The following is a 17,289-nucleotide window of genomic DNA, read 5'->3' as shown; positions in this document are numbered from 1 at the left end:
AAAATAGAAATACAAGTTACCTTCCAAAGGCCACCATAAATAAAGTAGAAATCTCAATACATAAACCTCTTCCTTTAATTAGTTCTATCTGAGCTTGTAGTCTAAATGTGTTTTTTAAATTGAGGATATTACAAAGATAATACCTTTATTTGTACAGCATACAAAAAAGGGTTTACAAAGTAAGTTTCTGGTAGGGGGTTTGATATTAGTTGCTAAGGTACCAATGCCGCTCTTTATAGGATAGGTTAATTGTGAATTGAAGGCTATAATTTTTGGTTTTGAGTTTAGGAAAATGTTGTGCCATCCAACAGTTAATGTCAAGACAGTCTCTGACAGCAGCTATGGCTTCTCAAGTTCCCAGTTCTCAAAGGCTAGTGACAGTGCTCAATAATTTGGCCAAGAGGCAGCATAGCCTACTGTAAATAGAGAATATCTAATATATCTAATCAGACTTAAAATCACCACAGATAACATTAGAGAAAAAGGACTGATACCTATGGTGACCGCAAATGTTCTTTCTAAAAGATAAGAATAAAACCAGCTAAGTGTGTCCTCGACATCCAATCAATATTTCAGACTATCGATTAAAAATAGAGTGAATAAGTTAGCAAATTAATAGATATGCAAAAGTACATAAATAAAGAATATATCAAAGGAAAAGGAAGGAAGTTTTAAGAAAAATATTGAATCCTTCTGAATTAGAACCTGAGGTGTTTAAACAGACCCAGAGATTATAATCAACCCAATCCACAACAGACCTGAGCATCATCAGACCTTTAAATCCAGACATCAGGCGTGATAGACTCAAGAATTAGACCTGAAAACAGAGGGGCCTGAGCAGAATCAAGACTAGGCCTACTCTGAAAAAAGTATAGGACAGTTAGAAAGTCAATCACATCCTAAACCGTCTGAAAAACTAGAACAAATTCAGAGGTTATCTAGCTGATCACAGTTTCGTTCATGGGGTTAGGTCCAAATTGACTCAAACTAGACCCAGATCCCAGTCAGATACTGGGACCCAGCCATCAGATCCAAGAATAAGATTGGATCTTAATTGACCTAAGCAGAAAAATCTTGAGAATGTTCAAAACCACCTGACAATGGGCCCAATATAAAAACAGACCTGAGTATAGTCAGGAGGCTCTGAAGCTGAACACAAGAGATATATTTTGGACCTGTCAAATCAGGGTGATGTAAGATCTTTTACATCATCGTTTTAAGCAGGAGGACCTGTAAGACCACTCCATTTGTACCAACTAGGATACGTTTGGGGTGTGGTGCCTTGCTCAGAAGCTTCTCTGCAGGACGGACAGTGTTTTCAGTCTTTGCAGGAGATGAGTACAAACTGTCCGTCATCACATCAGCAGCCGTCACGTCCCATTTCCTTACTGCTCCGCTTCCTGTTGTCGACAGGAAAACTTAAAAATAGAGCTGTCAATCACACGGCGGGCCCGGCACCGCTGGGACTCAGACCGGCGCTCAGGAGGATTAATTATAGTCATTTACCAAAATCAGCACTTTGAAACGTCGACAGAGTGTTTGTGTGATTGAGCGAGTTATGAAAACGAGTTTTCAATCATGGGCGGCTCGTCGGTGCCGCAGGACGAAGAGTTGTGAATAAACGGAGATATTTTAACATGAAGGTTTGAAGTAAACGTCCTAAACTGTGATAACTGCTGTTAGATCAGAGGAGGGAGACATCAGTGGCTGTCACTCACACACTCTCACACACACAAACACAACTCTTTTTTAATATCACTGATACAAAACTGAACCTGTCTTTCTTACAGTTTGACTGTTTGTCTGTCAGCCTGAAACTGTCTGTCTGTGTGCAGAGAAAGTGATTGTCTGCCTATCCAGAACCTGTACGCCCCACGGACCCTTAAAGCATGCAGATAAGCTTAAGGTCGACCCTAACATGGAAACAGACATGGACCCCTTGGTTGTCTATCAAACCAAGACATAAAGTCATTGACACAGTTTCTCCGTATCTACAATAGTTTTAGGTAGTAGAGGTAGCAACTGCTGTGAATTTGCTTCCTATTGTCATTCTGTTTCTATCTGTTTCTGACTCTGTCTCACTGTTTGACATGATGATTAGTTTCCAGTTCATCTACAGTTAAAGTACATATAGGCTATAGGGAAAACACTTTGTTACAAATAAAAGTCTTGCATCAAAATGTTATTCTCATAAAATGATGCAAGTATCACCAGTGAAATGTAAAAGTTAAAAGCAGAAAAATGTCCTCATAATGAATATAAAATACTATACACTATAATTACATATTTAATAACTCTTGAATTAATGTATTGTAATATAACAATATGAGAAAGAGAAAACAGAAGAAATTGACTTTTATAGAATTATTAAACTTAGAAATAAACTTAGCTACTTAGAATTAAAGTCTATTTTTCATGCCTTTATTGTCAAACAGGAAGAGATTGACAAGTTTCTTATCCTGGTCTGAAAGTGTTGGGACACTTACAAATAATAAAACGGTCTAAATTTGAGCACATCTTCTCTTAAACTGACATCTGTGATAAATGTTTCTGATTTATTTCTAAAAATATGAAAAAAATATTTTGTTTATTTTTTTTAAGTGTGAAAGGCGGAAAACATCTGAACTTTGAGACGTGAATGGTTTCTAAAGATGATGCTTGCCTGAGGCGATGTTCCTGCTTTCTCATTTCACGCACACACACACCACACTCATTTGTGTGACTGAGTGTGAAGGTCAGAGGTTCAACATCAGAATGTGGCTACAGGTTTCTTATTCTTCTCCTAGAATTTACATATTACAAATAAAAGACGTATGGATAATGGAAGATTTTGTTACCCACTAGACCTGTGTGAGCAGAATACTGAGGTCAGTGTGTTATCTACCTTTTACTATAATCTGTACTTTTACTTTTGACATTTTAGATACATTCTCTTGAGATAATTTTTTAAATCTTGCCCTTATTTTTAATGCACCATGTATATTAGTGTTTGACTGTGGAATAAATACAAAAAGTATTTGATTAGCTTCTCTTGGGTGCTTCAGCTGACAGACCTGAAACAGACTGTATTGGATGGATCATAATCGTTGGATGCAAATCTGCTCAGACCTTTTGAGTTAAAGAAAACAATTCTTTTCAACCAGAATTGTCTCTCTTCAAAGGCCTGACTACCAGACTCCAGTGGTCAAAAAAGTTACCTCAAAGAACAGAATACTTGATTGTTTTGTCTTATAAAACTGTATTTTATCTATGTGTTACTTATTGTGTGTGTTGCATCCCAACTTACTATTTAAAGCACCAGGGTCACAAAACAACACAAACAAACTAAGTGATCAAGGCAGCAACAGACCAGAGACTCCCATAAATCTGCGAGGTAAAATTGTCATATTTGTTCGTGGAGTCTGATGACTTCGACATGAGGACCATTTAAAGGCTCTTTTTAGTTTTGAAAATAGCATCCTACTCATAAATATAAAGTATTTTGGGACAGACCTATACTTAAAAAACACCTGCATTCCCCTAAAAGTAGAGCATCTATGTCACTTAAAGTGAGGTAAGCAAGGGAGATGTGCAATTTGGATTGGATTAAAACTTCTGAGATTACTCAGCAGAAACAGAAAGATCTGCAAAACAGAAAAATTATACTTTTCTAAGAAAACATATTTAAAAAAGAATGATGAAGGAAAGTTAAGAGAAGAAGTAGAGCAGTTATCATTCTTCTGGTCTTGAGTCTGGTGTCTCGAGGTGTCAGTCAGTTGTCAGCCTGCTCTCCAGAGCACCAAACACAGAGTGAGGATCCTGATCAGCATCAATATAAACTACATCTGGAAACAAAGTCTACATGCACACACACGCACACACGCACACACGCACACACGCACACACACGCACACACACACACACACGCACACACACACACACACACACACACACACACACACACAGAATAAGTATGGTGGCAGTGTCATCAAACAGTATGAATTAGTTCATTTGTTGGAGTCTATTTTCAGCAACAACTGAACATTTGGTAAACTATTGATTGCGTTTGTGTGTGTACCTGTATTGCAGCAATGTTCATCCTGTACTGTCTCAGTGTGTGTGTTGCAGTATTTGTGCTGTCCTCAGGTCTGGTCTTCAGTCTGTCCTGGACCTCAGAGCTCGGAGCTGGTCGAACTAGAGAGTGAAACCTGTGGCAGGAAATGACATCCCAGCAGGAAACATATTTGACATTTCACATTTGTACCTTCACATTACATTCAAATGAACGAGCTATTATCTATTCTATTATGTATGAACTGTACATGCTAGGGTTAAAAGTAATCAGGTACATTTCTTGATTGGAAGAGAACATGGTTCTTCCAGTAACTCTCCATGGGTAGAAGACTAGTCTACTGTTTCATGGCCAGGATCAAATTGTCAGCTGCCTTTGACACAGTGTACCACCAACTCCTCCTCTCTACAATCTCTGAGCTTGGTATCTCAGGGTCTGCCCTCTGCTGGTTCATGTCCTACCGCTCAGGGAGAATCTTGGAAGGGAGACGTGTCCAAATAGCACTGCGTATCCACAGCGGTGCCTCAAGAGTCACTGCTAAGCCCCCTTCTCTCTTATATAGTATATAAATGCAACCTCACTTGGTGCAATCATCTGCTCCCATGGTTTCTAATACCATTGCAATGCTGATAATACCCTGCTCTTCCTACCATTTCCACGAGTCAACATGACAGTTTAGGCAAGAATTTCATCATGCCTTTCTGATATCTCTAAATAGACGAATGAATGCCACCTTCAACTCAAACGTTCAAAGCCTGAGCTCCTTGTCAATCCACAGATCAAGATCCAGCTTGGACACTGAACTCATGCCCACAAAGTCTGCCCAGAACCCTGTTGAGATTATTGATGACAAGCTTTTTAAGTTTCACATTGCCTCGATAAGCGACTTGGGTTGATAAGATGGACAAAAGCGTCTGCTAAATGAACAGATACAATGTATCTTGATGTTGCAGCTCCTAATAGAAACTCAGTGATGTGTGCACCAGACATGTCTGTTTTATGGAAATATTTCTTACGACTGCTGCTTTGTTGTCGACACATTATACTAAACTTTTACTATAACCATTTAATTTTAAACTGAGATCGTTTACAGATGTGGTCAATATACTGGTTAAACTGCTTTTCCCTTACGTCTCTCCACTGACTGGATCTGTGGCTCTGAGAGTGATTCTCTCCAGACAAACATCATCTGTCAAATCCAGGAGGAAAACTCTGTGAGGAGAGAGCAAAGGTCAATCAGAGGTCATTCAAATGCACCCAGTCAGTAAATAGCATCCTGAATAACATGTTTAACTGTTTTACAGACAAAGAACAACCTTAATATTTAAAGAGCTTTTGTATTTTAAACAGTTATTGTGTAGCAGCAGATCCATTAGGGTGAATATTTATACGGCTGCATTAAATATTCATCAGCACTCAACATGCTGCGTGCGGGTGTGTGTGTTTTTAGAACTCCTGCTGCTCTTGAAAAGTAGCAGAAGTAGAATTAGTAATAATAATAGTAGGAGTAACATTCTTAGTACTAGTAGTAGTAATTTAAGTGGTAAAGGTCAAGATTGATTCATGTTAGGTTGGTGCTGGCACTCCTGTAGGCTCTTGTCTTGTTGCAGTACTATTACTAATAGAAGTAGTAATAACAGTACAAGCAGTAGTAGTCGTAACAGTAGTAATAGTAGATGTATTAGTGTGTAGTACCTGTTGGGCTGGTGCTGGGACTCTTGCAGACTCTTTGCCTGTTGCAGGTCACTAGGGAAGCCATGAAGGATCCAGCCTCTGCAGCTGCAGTCCACTCGGCCCAGACGTTCCTCCAGAACCTGCAGAACCAGGGAGTCTGGAACTGCACCAACAGGTTAAACCATACTCAGCTGTTTCTATACAGTAAGTTCATATCTGTAGTTTAACACCAGCAGGAGCCTATAATGTATGTAAACATCATTGTTCACCTACAAACAGGGGTGTGTAATGTGTAACTGTACAGTAACAACATGTCTTGCATAAAGCAAGCTGATTGGTTGATGGCAATGTTCTCGTAAAAAGGGACCTTCAGATCAGTCCAGTATGCTAATAAATCCTGGATGCTGATCTGTCAGTATCAGAGGTGGAGAACATTTCAGTTTCTGTATCAGCAGTATGAACAAGGACTCTGTCAGCTTTGTTCTGACAGTTCTGATTATTAAACACAGCTGTGATTAAACACACACATATAGAATATGTGTGTCAAAGAATAAAAGACATGGGGGAGGACTGAATGTGTGTGTGTGTGTCTGTGTGAGTGTGTGGGAGAGTACAAGGTATAAAAAAAACCCAGGGGATGCTGAGAAACAGACAGAAATCAAACAATTTTTATTCCCACTTTAAGCAACCTATCAATCAAGATTTCTGTTGCTGTGGACCGATAGATTGCGTGTGTGTGTGCGTGTGTGTGTGTGTGTGTGTGTGTGTGTGTGTGTGTGTGTGTGTGTGTGTGTGTGTCTCAGTGCGTGCATTTGTTGTTACCTGGCCTCCCATGATCCAGGTAAGGTTTAATGTTTTTACCCAGAGTTGAACCATCAGTTGTTACAGACCTCAACAGCTGACCACAACACACTGACAAACAAATGGACAGAATGGACATGATTAGGTTTCTTAAATAGATTAAAATAATCATAAATTGCTCGTTAGTATTTTGCACTTACAGACCAATCATTGCTAGCTCTGGGCATTATTTAAGCTATTATAATGCTAGCACCAATTACAATGGATCTGGGGACATCTAAATTGTGTGTGTCAGTGTGTGTGAGTGTACCATCCACCATCCTGTATTTCTCTGACAGCAGCCTGGCCTGATGCTTCTTCCCTGACCCTGGCGGACCCAACAGAAGGATTCTGGGAGTTCTGGGGCAACGACGTGTCCGGACAAAAGCCAACACTTAGTGAAAACACACACACACACACACACACACACACACACACACACACACACACACACACACACACACACACACACACACACACACACACACACACAAACATATAAAACAAATACTACATATATTACATTAAACAATGAGTGAATCTAAATTTCCTGCATATTGGATGAGATCTCCAAAAATATGGCCAAACGAGAAGCCTTATGAAGGCCTTACACCAAACAATTTATTCATTAATCTTACTATGGATGACACTTTTTCAATGTTCGATAGATATCATTTAATGGAGTAGTAGGATGCCCCTGAAATCTTAATCATTTGGTGTAAGGTGGTCATAAAGTTCACAAGTTTTCTAAAGTCGATTTTTTTCTCATCAGAGTTTGCGGATGCATCATTATTGACATTATGAACTACCTACTTTAATGTTGAGCCTTTATATGATTAAATGAGCGTTGAGAATTTGCAGCGTAAATTGTTGTCTAAAAGCCAGTGCTCAAACAAAGTCTAGGCCTTTTAAAACAAATAACTTTGAGAAAGAAGAATACAACAAATACTAGGAATTTAGTCATTCAAGAGAAATTCTTTAGGATTGTGATATGTGGGTAATTTCATACCTTGTTGATAGACATCAGTATGAGGTTGATCACTGTTGATGATCTTCAGCACATGCTGATAGGCTGAGGTCAAACCTGTAACCTCACAGCGGTAGCGCTGCAGCTCAGCCAATCGTTGCCTTTCTGACCGACTCTGACCTTCCTCCAGGCGCATCGCAACAGTGTCTTCAACTGGCCATATGAAAGTCTTATGGTAAACATCTGCAGACAAGAATTACTGCTGTTAGGAGTCATCTTTTTAAAACTCCAACTTGTAACAAGTGATTGCTTGTTTATTTGTTTTTTCATGGACTCATCTCATAGGACGGACTCCCTCACTGCATCAGAAAAGGACCAGGTATAATCCTAAAGTTGGATTTTTAACCATTGTCAGTACTGACCTGTTCAACCCTCTGCTATCAGAGAAGGATATGTTTTCCATCTCCATTCTACTTTGTGTTTAGAACAGTTTAGTCTTGAGTTATTAATCTAAGAAACCATATGTGTCAGCTGACACAAATAAACTGAACTTTATTTTTTAATTTGGTCCAACACTCTTACTTTGTTAGAACATTGATCTTTCTGTTTACCTGTTTGAGGTTTGATTGAATGCAGTCAATGTGTGGCTAGACTGATATGAACTCACCTCCTGTTATTGGATCCACCAGTTTCCCCTGGCGCCTCTCCAGCAACACATCATCAGGAGCCTCCAACATCACTGGACAGACACAATAAAATGTCTCAGAAAAAGGATGCATATTTTAAATTCAGTAAATATACACATAATCTCTTGTCTCACCAACATGCTCAGGGATAATTCCGACCTGCTGAAGACTCAGAGCCTGCAGTCGAGTCTGAGGGATTCCCTCCAGCACCCAGCCCTTTAACACACAAACACGCACGCACGCACGCACGCACACACACACACACACACACACACACACACACACACACACACACACACACACACACACACACACACACACACACACACACACACACACACACACACAGTTGGAGAGATGTCATTAGGCACAAATGAATATGAATTAGCTGAGACTGAAACACTGTTCATTCTGTTCAAGCTGAGCAAAAATGGGGAGGTTTGTAGAATGTTTTCTAAAGCAACGGTGCAGTTGATGTGTTGGCTTTTCAAGAAAATCCAGCCGTCAAATATGAAATCATAATTCTAAAGGTAAGACCCTCAGGATGTTTTCTGTTTTTTTATAATGTGAAAAGGCACATACAGGACCTTTAAATCATTTGAGGAGTCTGTGAGCACAGTTGGAGTTACAGTAAAGTCCTCCTAGAACCTTTTCATGTCAGAGGGAGTGAATTTTGAAACTGAAACTTTGTAAAGAAAAAAAAAAGGACAATGTTAATGATTGTATTCGGTCTTTCTTCTGTTTTTACCCAGCAGAGAAACACATCATGGAAGTGAGTGGTCATTTATGAGAGTAACTAATGATCATGTGCCTTTTAATGATCAGGCAGGCAGGACCAGTACCTGGTTACATGTTTATTTTAAATCAATTAATCAAAGCTTCCTGAAGTCATACAGCATAGAACGACTGCTGGACCTTCCTCTGTTTTTAAAATGTTCCCTTCATTGTGCTTACTGTTTAAAGCTGTTCCAGAGTGAGACCTAACCTTAAGGCTGTTCATTAAATTCTGTCTCCTGTGTAACTTAAGCTTAACTCTGTATGAAGCTGAAGAGTTTGACAGACTGAGGCTGACAGTAGCTGTATACCACCACTCTCTGCTGTCTGACAGTCGCATGAAATCTAAATAAAACCAGACTGTTTAATGCAGAGCGCTGCTCGTTTCCTACTAGGATTACTCAGGAGTGTTACTCCCTCAGAGCTGCCTGCCAGGCTGAATAAAGACGACTGACAGCAGCCCTGACACACATACATGTATGACAAGCTGCATGTGTGCTGGATAAACGACTAGCTGATTGAGTTCTTACTGGTTCTTAGCATACGATCAGTTTTTGAAATTGATTATTTTATCAACACTTACGGGGAAGCCAGCTTTAAAATGGAGGTTGGACTTTTAGGCCACAAATCCACTGAACCACTGAAAGCAAGCCTGAGCTGCAACTATATCAGTGTCATATCTATAAATACATCCATGGCCAAGATCTCACCAAATTAACAAAATCATCAAGATATTAAATGGGAGAGCAGTACAGAAAACACTCAAATAAAGCACAAAAACAAGTATGTTTGAACTGTTAAGGTGCTACTCAGCAGTAAGAACTTTATTTTGAAGTATATTTTTAATTCATTGGCTTTAAATCATTAGGAGGAGAAGCAAAAAAAAGAGTATGATTCATTTCATTGCATATTTTATAAACATTAGTCAGCAAATATGCTGTCAAAATGAAACCCTTTTTGCTCTCAGTTATATAGTTTTTGTTTTCATATCGTAGTTAACTTTTAAAAGGCAATGAAGACATTATCTAATCAAAGCAAACACTGACGCTAACAAAAAGCAATATTCCTTCACATAGGAGTAGAGACCAGATATTAAAATCTGTGTCACAGATCTTCTTCAACATGCTTTTGTCAACCCTTTATCTCGTTGAACAAGCTACAGTAAATTTATCTCTCACCCTGTGTTAGTGCTAACATTGATGTTAGCATCTGCAAAAGGTTAATGTCAATATTAGTTTAGCTGAGATTATTTTTAGCTTCTCCACCAGGTTCATATCAATATTAGCTTCTCCAAACTACTTGTTGCGAATACACCAACAGTCTAACATCAAGGTAGGCTCAATTAACGGGCTAATATCGATTACCAGAGTGTGTTTTCTATAAAGAGCCAACAACAACAACCACTGCAAAAAAACAAGAAGAGCACTTGTAACAACCACATTGTAGATTAAGGTCCTTAACTCCCTGTAAAAACACAACAAAAAGACTTTCTGTTTTGCCATACAAACACTATAACATTATTAAGCCTGGAACAGAGACACATTATTGAAATCTGGGGAAATAAAAAAGAGACTTTCCATTGATCTTAGTTAGTAACCCAGACATGAGGTCTGCTGTTGCTAGCATACCTCAGTTACTGAAGAGGTCAGGAGTCAATGGAAAACTAAAAGATCAAGGAATACGTTCACATGTGACATTGGGAACCATTAATGCAGGGAGTGGAAAGTGGAGCTTGTTCTGAGAAGTTTTAAACATAGCAGTCATGATAATACAGATAACCAAAGTAAAGACAGATAGACAGCAAGACGGAGAGATGGGTGAAGTATTTAATCTGGCAGGAGGAGGCGGGGTCCAGATGGGGGCTGTCAATCATTCTCCTCTCCTGCGTTTACACTGACAAACGGAAAATAAAGACATCACAAACACACACTCACATACACACACAATCACACACAGTCCCAGGTGTGTTTGATGAGTTTAGCCTGCAGCCAAAAACAGCCATTAGCAGATGAAAGTAACTGATAATCACACACACATTCGCACACAAACACACACACTAAACTCTGATGCTAAATGCTAAACGCTGAAGCTAAACGCTGGAGGCTGAAAGAAGCAGCTGTTTGTAGTGTTTAGAGAAAAAAAAAACTGAATGCCAGTTTACTGTTGATCACTGAGAGGCTGCTCCAAACACACACTTTTACACACTGTAACACACTGAACACACACCAACTGACTGAAGATTAACTAGAGAACAGAGGAAGACAAAGAAGTGTCAGACAAAGAATTGTCTCATTGTTGTCGACCAAACTGAGTAGAAACTTTGGCTCCATGTGATACGTATTTAAACATTAAACTCAACAATAAACTGTTTCAGATAATGAAAGTCAGGATCATATAAAACATGGATGTAGTCTCAGTGACGTCACTCATTGGTTACTGAAGGGGGGTGTTAAACCCCAACGATGGCAGTCGGCGTATTTAAAATGCTGTCTCAACCTAACTTTTGGTCAACCTAGAAACAGGCAAACAGGTTGAGCTGAGGCGGGCCTTATGGCTCCTAACAAACAGCTACAACGCCCCTGACTGCAGGCATATCAGTCATGCCCTTAATTATGCATAACTTTTATCCTTTATAACAATAAAACAGTTGGGTTTTAAAAAAAGTTCACCCCCCGTACAATATTTGCAGATAAAGATACAGTATGAACTATTCAGACTTAAACCATTTTTTGTTCCAGGCTGTTATTATGTTTATTTACTGTTGTCAAAATGGAATTTGTCAGGCTGTATGTAACTTCCAGGTATTTTGGAGCAAGCCTTAAGTGGACACTCAAGGAAATGCAATTTTCCGCATACTGAAGGTTTCTGCTTGGTCAAGTTCGGCTCTTCACCAAAGATCCAGAACAAGGAGGTGATGTACCTGAAGCTGTTCTCAATAACTGACAAAAAACGTCTAACAACTGCTAAAAACAACTTAGCAAACTAAAAACTATCAACTAGCACCAACACATGGAACAGCTCCTTTACCAAGGACCACCAAGAGGACCGTTCAGTTTTAAAGATGTAACCTTTGTTGATAACCACTGAAATTTCCCAGATCAATGAGAAGTAGCTCAGAGCATAGAAACTTGGAAACTGGAGTAAGAAATGTCAATAGAATGTCCTATATACATCAATAAACCCTAAGACCACTTGAATTTCTCACAGGGCCACTAGGTCTTCCTTAAAATGAATAGAACTGAATCTAGAAACTTAAACCCTTACCACAGGACCACTTAAGAAAAACCAGAAGAATCTCCATAACGTCACGCAGAACCTCTAAAAGAATCAGAAAAACATCCTAAATGTTTGCTGGAATCTTCTCCACTACTGCTAGAATTTCTTTGGTCCACAATAAGCCCCAAAATAGACCACTTTAGCTTCCCACAGGACCTGTAGAACCTCCCTCCTTGGTGACAACAACATCCACTTCTGAACCTCATAAATGATCATCAAAAAACCCTGGGTTCAACATCTTTATTGATCACAAAAACAGCAAAAGGAAAACTATAATCTCTTCATTCATCACTTAAGGTCCTAAAGGAGTCCAATAAACGAACTCTTTAAGGACCACAAAACTTTCTTAAGGTTTGAAATAACCACCAGAATCCCTATATATACCCACAATCCCAAGAAGGATTAATTTATTACTGAAAAATATGTTAAAGGTGCAGAAGACTAATTCAATGGCCATTACAACCATTACAGCAATTTAAACTAGAGCCATCAAAACCATCAACAATTGACCCTTTTCACCACTAGACTCTCCTCAATGGCCCCTTGAAAAAAGATCCTAAAAGATCTCCAGAATCAGCTTAATGAGCAATAAAACCTGTTATAAGCATACATTCACCTAAACAGATGGGCCCTATAGGCTGCTAATGACAAAACCTCCCAAAGAAAAATTCAAATATCTAAATGATGATGATCCTTTGCAATGACCACTAAAACACCCTAAAGACCATGGGAAAGTTCTATAGACTCTAATGTTAGTTCTCCCCCCTCTGCATGTGTTTTATTGCCTAACATTTAATGTGAAGGTTTTTGAACAAAGGGCAGACATTCAATCAGACAGATAAGTGGAGTTGTGAGCTTCAGTTTGTGTTGTTGTGTTGTTGTTTTTTTTGCAAGTGCCGGTGACAGAAGCTTCACTTTCTTTAATTTTCTTAAACTGATCAGAAAGCAGCCCGTGGTGCCCTGATGAACGCTGACAGGGAACAGGACGTGATGCTAATAAGGAGCAGCAGAGAGGACGAGCCAGAGTGAAAATAACACCCATGATGTGACAGCAGCACGTCTGTTTGATCAGCTGATCCCTGGGGAAACACGCCAACATGCTATTCAGCCTGCTGGGAATCATAGTACGACACATCAGCGACCAGAGCGCTAATTATTATCATCACAGAGGCATATCAGAGAGGGAGACAAAGAGAGGCAGAGAAAGAGAAAGAGAGACACACAGACAGGTCTGTCTCTCTGTCAGTGTTCTCATTCAGACTGTGACAAAAGTTTAGATCAGGCAGACTGTCACTAGGTAAATGGCAAAAATACTGTATGATATGGAATTGTGTTGCAGCTAAAGAGAGCTTTAAAATAAAATAAAAGTTCACTGTGTGTGTGTGTGTGTGTGTGTGTGTGTGTGTGTGTGTGTGTGTGGGGGGGGGGGGGGGGGAGGTCACAGAAGCCTAAAATGAAGGAGGAGGATGTGGTGTTTGCTGATGGTGGTCTTACCCTTTTGAAGCAGTCCACATTATCCAGTCTCTGTTGAATCATTCGGACTACTAACTCGCAAGGAAGCTCCTTAATACAAACACACAAACAGATACACAGTGTAAATGAACAGGTCACCATCTTGTCCTGGAGTTAAAATATCAGTGTCAACCTCTGTCTCTGTACGATCACATGACTCAGGTTTACATCTGAATCTGAATCTGTTTTGTGTTCTGAATCACAGTGAGAATAAAAAAAACTTAGTTGAGTGTGTGTACCTGCTCTCTGAGTGTGTATTGGCGGGCCTGTGCACTCAGCTCTGACGGGTCCTGCAGTAAACTTTCTATGGTAACATGAACAGCTCTCAGCTCAGCACTCAAATTTTTGGCCTGAAGGACAAAAGACACAGAAGAAGAAGAATTGATGACATGAACATATACTCTGCAGTGAGTATTGACCACATTTCAGTTATTTTTGTTTTAAATCAACAGAGTTTGTCGCTGTGCGGAAGAGAATGCTAAACACACATATTGTCTCCATGATATTACTTACTACTGTATGCTTCCCAACAGCCGGCGGACCAAGCACTATGATTCTGGGAACTGATGAACAGAAAGACAGACAGACAGACAGACAGGCAATGTAGGTAATTTCTACAGACATCAACGAGGGGTTATACTGTAAATATAAAACTTCAATCTTTTTTAGTCAAATAAAGGGGAGATTTAGTACTTATGTCTTCTAAACATGCTCAAAAAGATGGATACAGAGGTTTTTTGTTTTAAAGAAATATAAAATATACATTTTTTATGTTGTAGTAAATAAAATAAAAAACTGATTTGTATATTACAATAACTGCAATTACTGGATTATTTGGTGTAGCTCTTCAAGATGTGCATGTTACTTGCCAGTTAAACATAACAAATAAATAGTTTTTCTCTCTCATCTCTTTCAGCTCAGTGACTTCTAGTGCTGATGAATTAAAGTACGAGTACTCAACACCTCCAACATTTTAACAATAGAGTGAAGACCTTATACATCATTTGACAAGATATTTATTTCACTTTTAACCAAAAATATTGCTGTATGGTAACAGTGTTAATCTCTGACTTTAATAAAATAATTGTATGTCTTTAAGTTCTTTTAAAATATTTCAATGCCTTTTAACATTTCTGTTACTTATTAATATCAGCTTTTGCCTATAATTTTATAATCCGCCTGTTTTATTTTGCTCCCTTTGTGAGGCACTTTGTAACTTTGATTTTGAAAAATGCACTTTGAATAAAAGTAACTATTATTATATTATTTAAAATGAGGCGCTAAGTTCAATGTAACTTTTAATCTTATTATTTTATCATTTCATAAATCATTATGATCTATTTAATTCAATTCACATTATTTGTGTATTATTTGGGAACAGATTAAACTTAAACAATAAAGAATATAATTCTATAATTTTCTAGTGAAAATATATCAGGGAATGTTTCTGTTGAGGCAAAGAAGAAGTGTGATGGGGGATAAAATATTACTCCCACTACATCTGTGAATCACTTAATTAAATACAACTTAGAATATAATTTAAAATAACTTGAGTTACAAAAAAAGAATTAATGAAGTCAAACAAAATATTTAATTTCAAATGAACTGAGGCGTTCTGAGTGTCTTTTACCCTTTTTAAACTGAGCTCAAGAAGAGTCACAGCTCCATCTAGTGGCTGAGGAAGTTATTGACCACAATGAAAGTGTTTAAAGTTATATCAATATCTAAAACAGCCCTTGTCCCTCAGCTGTGAGGTTTGTGGAGCTAAACAACAGTGAATAAACAGAGTGAATCTGTTATATATGAATATCTTTATCAATAAAGAAAGTGTAAACTCTGCAGGATAGCATGTTGTAGGAAAAATGTAATATTAAGACGCTTGTGTTTCATGTTCTTGGGCCTACTTAACATAAAGACCCCTTTTGATTGTTCTAATGCCTCCCCATAATCTCATCCCCATTTAAGAACCAGTCACTTCAAGTCAGACAGATCAGTGAGAGTTTTCCATTACTTACTGTCCGCGCTGTTCCTTTGCAGCAGATTGATCAGGTAACTGATTGGATCTTTAGGCTGATCAATCACCAGACTGGACAACATGCTCTAAAACACACACACACACACACACACAGACTTAGTTTAGGTTAGGTAAAACCTTCTGCTCTTTAAAACCAGCAGACTCACTGGGAATACCTGCAGCAGGTGGAAGACCTTGTGTTTGTCAGCATAGACGGACATCTGAGGAGGAATCCTCAATGGTTTTATCGTCTCATCCATCACCCGGGGGAGGAAGAAATTTGGAGTTCTTTAGCTTTCTTTTGAGAACCTGCAGCACATTGAACTCATTCAGGCATCAGGAAAAAAAACTGCTGAAGATGGAAACCTTTTGTCTTAGCTTTCCTCGTGTAAAGATTCTGTATAACTGTATTTAAGATGTCAGTCAGGACCAAAACAATATAAATCCACATAATGCACCAAGAGATACAGGCGTCATTATTTAAAAAATTAAAGTTTGATGAACATTTTAAAAACATGATCGTAGTATAATAGACTATCTACAAAACATAGAATTCTACAAATCAGTGAGAAATAAAAATATAATTTAATTCAAAACCCATGTTCTTTTTTTTTCTTGGGTTCTACATATTATGAGCATTTTGTAATTTAAACTTAAAAATTAAAACTAAAAACGAATTAAAACTAAATAATTAAACTAAAAAAACTTAAAAATTAAATATATTTTTGTCTATTCTTTATTTCTTAACTGTTTTATTAGCATTTAATTGCTTTAAAGCTGAGTTGAATTTTGACCATTTAGTCTTTTCTTATATGCAGCTTAGATCACCAAGATCGAACATCCTGCTTCAAACACACAATCAGAAGGTTTTTTTTTTCTGGCCTATTGTTGTCTGAAAAGAATATAAAACTCATCCTATAACATTACCAAGGAGTGACATTGATCTGTCATCAATTCATACCATTTTATTGATTGCAGCAGTGGAAGAGGTTCTCAGATAGGCTATTTTAAAACATTAACACTATAATATTAGAAGTACTATGTTTCAAGTAAAGTGACTGTGTACCAATGTATCAAAAGTACCATATAGCAGTACTAGTGAGTAAAGTTTTACCACAACAGCTACTTAGCATCTGTTAGCTTTTTTATGCCATAATTGTACCCGTGGATTACTTTTACTTCCTGAAACATACTACACAAACGTTAAATGTCACATGCACCAAGTTTATCAAAATAACTCGGTGATTAATTGCCGTTAAAGAACAAATCTTATTGTAAAATAAATATAAAAGCTCCTCACCTGCCTAAACGACCCGGTTGCCAAGTAGCGTTTGTTTGTTGCTAGGGACGAATATCATCGGTGCGCATGCGCAGCGGTGCTGTCGACCTTAGTCCACATCTGTACTGAAATGCGTTCAACATAAAGATGAACCCAAATACTGTATTGATGAACCTCATCAACAGGAAATCTGTATTACTGTTATCAAATACCTAA

General features: G+C 38.2%; 1 protein-coding gene across 1 annotated transcript; it reads right to left on the bottom strand.

The window, feature by feature from the left end:
• Nucleotides 1–56: 56 nt before the first annotated feature.
• ak8 (adenylate kinase 8) lies at nt 57–17,146 on the bottom strand. Its single transcript, XM_029280404.2, has 15 exons — nt 17,095–17,146; nt 15,971–16,103; nt 15,796–15,880; nt 14,294–14,343; nt 14,020–14,130; nt 13,763–13,831; nt 8,353–8,434; nt 8,200–8,271; nt 7,575–7,775; nt 6,837–6,959; nt 6,548–6,637; nt 5,747–5,888; nt 5,183–5,263; nt 4,058–4,187; nt 57–3,837 (listed from the first exon to the last, which is right to left on the bottom strand). Exons 2-15 carry the CDS (start codon nt 16,052–16,054, stop codon nt 3,748–3,750), a joined length of 1,410 nt encoding a protein of 469 aa, XP_029136237.2. The 5' UTR covers nt 16,055–16,103; nt 17,095–17,146; the 3' UTR covers nt 57–3,747.
• Between the last annotated feature and the right edge of the window lie 143 nt (nt 17,147–17,289).

This window comes from Labrus bergylta, chromosome 2 (assembly GCF_963930695.1).
Source record: "Labrus bergylta chromosome 2, fLabBer1.1, whole genome shotgun sequence".
Classification (NCBI taxonomy): Eukaryota; Metazoa; Chordata; class Actinopteri; order Labriformes; family Labridae; genus Labrus; species Labrus bergylta.
The sequence above is the reverse complement of the archived record's forward strand: the minus strand, read 5'-3'. Positions and strand labels throughout refer to the sequence as shown.